This window comes from Protopterus annectens, chromosome 4.part1 (assembly GCF_019279795.1).
Source record: "Protopterus annectens isolate FY-2018-M chromosome 4.part1, PAN1.0, whole genome shotgun sequence".
Taxonomy (NCBI): domain Eukaryota; kingdom Metazoa; phylum Chordata; order Ceratodontiformes; family Protopteridae; genus Protopterus; species Protopterus annectens.
In genome coordinates, this window is record NC_056734.1 from 459,245,529 (window position 1) to 459,248,589 (window position 3,061).

Genomic DNA, 3,061 nt, shown 5'->3' on the forward strand with positions numbered 1-3,061 from the left:
ATCGCCTTTAAGTAGGCAATATAAGACAGAGAATAGTTGGAGTTTTTTGAGTCTGTCCATATAGGACAAGAGTTTAAGGCCTAGGATCCTCTTTGTGAGGTACTTTTGCGGCCTCACCAGTTGTTGCAGGTGCCTAGTGAGGTACATGCCAAATGGAGCATTGTACTCGATGATTGGCCTAATGAGGGAAGAGTAGAGGGCGACAATGACCTCTTTCTTCCTGGATACAAAACCCTTAATAATGAGATGTGCCACATAGAAGGACTTTCTGACCACAGTGGCAATGTGGTGGTGAAAAGAGAGGTTGTTGTCAACCTGTGTTCCCAGATCTCTTATAACTCCTTCTGTGTTCAGTGGACTACCATTGATGTGATAATTCATGGGAACCAGGTTTTTCCCAAAGGGGATGATAACCCTTTTTTTGGCATTGAGCTTAAGGCCATGGTTCTGACACCAGTCATTGATCTCAGTGAGGCCTTTCTGTAGGATGTCAGCATCACTTGGGGAATTAATAATAGCTCTCAACTTACAACCGTCTGTGAACTTTGTCAGCCAGAGTCCCTTCATGTTGGCCTGGACTTCAGAGAATTAGATACTAAATAGGAGGGGACCCAGGACCGAACCCTGTGTGACTCCACTCGTGACTGGTCAGCAGTCTGACTTGGAGTCAGCTACTTTCACACTGTGGGTTCTATCTGTGAGCCAGTTTGCAACCCACCTAGTGATATAGGGGTTGATGCCTAGCTTAGTGAGTTTTTCTGTGATTCCTGAGTGTCATTTTAACAATTCATGTATCAAGTATTGATCAACATATGGTTGTTCCAGCAGTTATCTGTTTTATTTATAATTCTGTTCTTTTTAATCTTTTGTCACAATCTTTATACATTTTCTTTTGTTTTATTATTTTCTGTCTCTGTCTGTTTCTTGGACACTTTTGGCTTGAAATCAGTATTTAGTTTCATCCAAATTATTTGTCATAATCTGAGAATGGATGCCATCTTAGATTGATTTTTCTTCATGTTTGAGAACCCATGACATGTAACTCCTTGTTTTTATATAAAATACTGTAACACAATTAATATCAACAAGAAATGGCTACTTGTCCATGCAGTGCTCCCTTATTTGATACAATCTGCCAATCAAAGATTGCCACATTGATCTACGGCTAAACAAAGAATCCTAACTACCTGAAACTAATAAAAGTATAAAGTCACAATTTAAAAAGTTAACCTTAACAAAAAATAGCATTTTAGGGAGAAGTCACCCACCTCAAAATATACTAAGAAGAGATTGGGTAACATTGAGGGTGAGGAAAAAGTTCAGCACCCCCACAGTTCTGCATTTTTCAAGGTATAATAGGCATTTTTGAGCAAAACACAGGAGTCATCTAAAACAGTTTGACTATTCCTGTTTCATGAGGACAGGATATAACATTTAGTAAGTCAACATACGTATGCCTTCTGCTGTCACTTATAAGACATTTGGCTTGCATGATAGGACAGCTGCATAAAATAATATTATAAAAAATACTGGCAATATCAGCATATGGCAGTAACATGCATGCATCTGTTTCACATAAATTTTGCATCCATTTTCTAGCAGTGCACTTAACCACAACAGCAGAATGCTAGGTCAAAGGAAAAAGCTAAATGGGAATGTGGTTCACTTAATCAAAGACTGAGTCAGTAAATCTAGTTCAATCAAGATTCCCAACAAAATGGGCAACTCTCACAAGCTTTGATTACATGGGGTTTGCTTCCAAACCATCACCATGCATATGGCTGCAACCACTGTACCCCCAACTAATAGCTAATAGTGAGGCCACCAAACCTTGAGGAAGACTTCAAAGCTTTGCATTTTTCTAGTTTGTTTTATCAGTTTTGATCTGTCATCACTACACTAGGTCTCAGAGATCAAACTCACTCCTGTTAAACCGAGGAGGGAACAGTTAGAGATATTTAGGAAAGGAGTTCTCAGTTGGTCCGTACTTCTTATTGAGGAATGATTATTAAGAAGGACTGCTTGGTACTATGAAGTTATGCTTCAATTTCAAATATAAGATGGCCCTCAATGCCAGAAAGACATGCACAGGGACTTGTAATGTGCAAATTCTAATTCTGTGTTAGAGAACAGTCTTTTCAACTGTAAATTCATCATCTTAAACATTGTCAGGAGAACTATGTGAATTTTATAATTGCCAGATGTCTTCTATAACACTTCTAGTAGCGTAAAATCTTCTGTATTCTATTTTAAGGTTGGAGAACATTTTATTACAGAGGACTGTTCTCAGAGCTGTGTCTGCACAGAGAGCTCCAGCGTCTCATGTGAGAAAAATCAGTGTAAACTGGAAGAGCTATGTGCAACATCCAACTTTGTCCGTGGATGCTACAGAGGTAAGTCCTACATAAGGCACCCAAACACATCTATGAAAAATAACAAAAGGAATGCATGAACTACATACATCAAGTTTGGAGAATATACAACAGAATTACACATCCCTATTTATACTTCTGATTCTAACAGTGCCTGAGCAGAAAGCCTTCTGTGTGTGTATTTGTGTGTGTGTGTGTGTGTGTGTGTGTGTGTGTGTGTGTGTGTGTGTGTGTGTGTGTGTGTGTGTGTGTGTGTGTGTGTGTGTGTGTGTGTGTGTGTGTGTGTGTGTGTGTGTGTGTGTGTGTGTGTGTGTGTGTGTGCTTGTAATTTGACTTTAATCACTGTGCTAAATACTAAGGCATTCATACTAAACCATGGTCTTGCAAAGCCTTTCAATCACCAGAAAGTGCAGCTTATAGCTTATTACTGCTGTGACTGATAAAGATTCCTTTCTTTACTGCTTCTTTGGCACTCGTATGTAAAGTACAGTTGCGTAAGTTCTTACCTGTAACAGTAGACATTCATTGAACACACTGCCTTACTGGCAAATGGGTAGAAGTGCCTTTCTACCCTCCCTCTGGCAGTCTGTCAAAGCTCAGAACTCCTCCCATTGCCTGCCTATGACTGAGTAGAGCCAATCACCTGGAAGGACCAGGACAGCCCTTCACACTCACAGACCGAACCTATT

At 39.8% G+C, this 3,061-nt stretch overlaps 1 protein-coding gene across 1 annotated transcript in view; it reads left to right on the forward strand.

Annotated features, from left to right (window-relative positions):
• LOC122801223 (IgGFc-binding protein-like) overlaps positions 1-2,452 on the forward strand; it is a 691,109-nt gene extending 688,657 nt beyond the window's left edge. Inside the window, exon 85 of the mRNA XM_044070776.1 lies at positions 2,255-2,452. Within this exon, the coding sequence (XP_043926711.1) occupies positions 2,255-2,452 (198 nt within the window). The remainder of the gene's footprint in view (positions 1-2,254) is intronic.
• Positions 2,453-3,061: the final 609 nt, after the last annotated feature.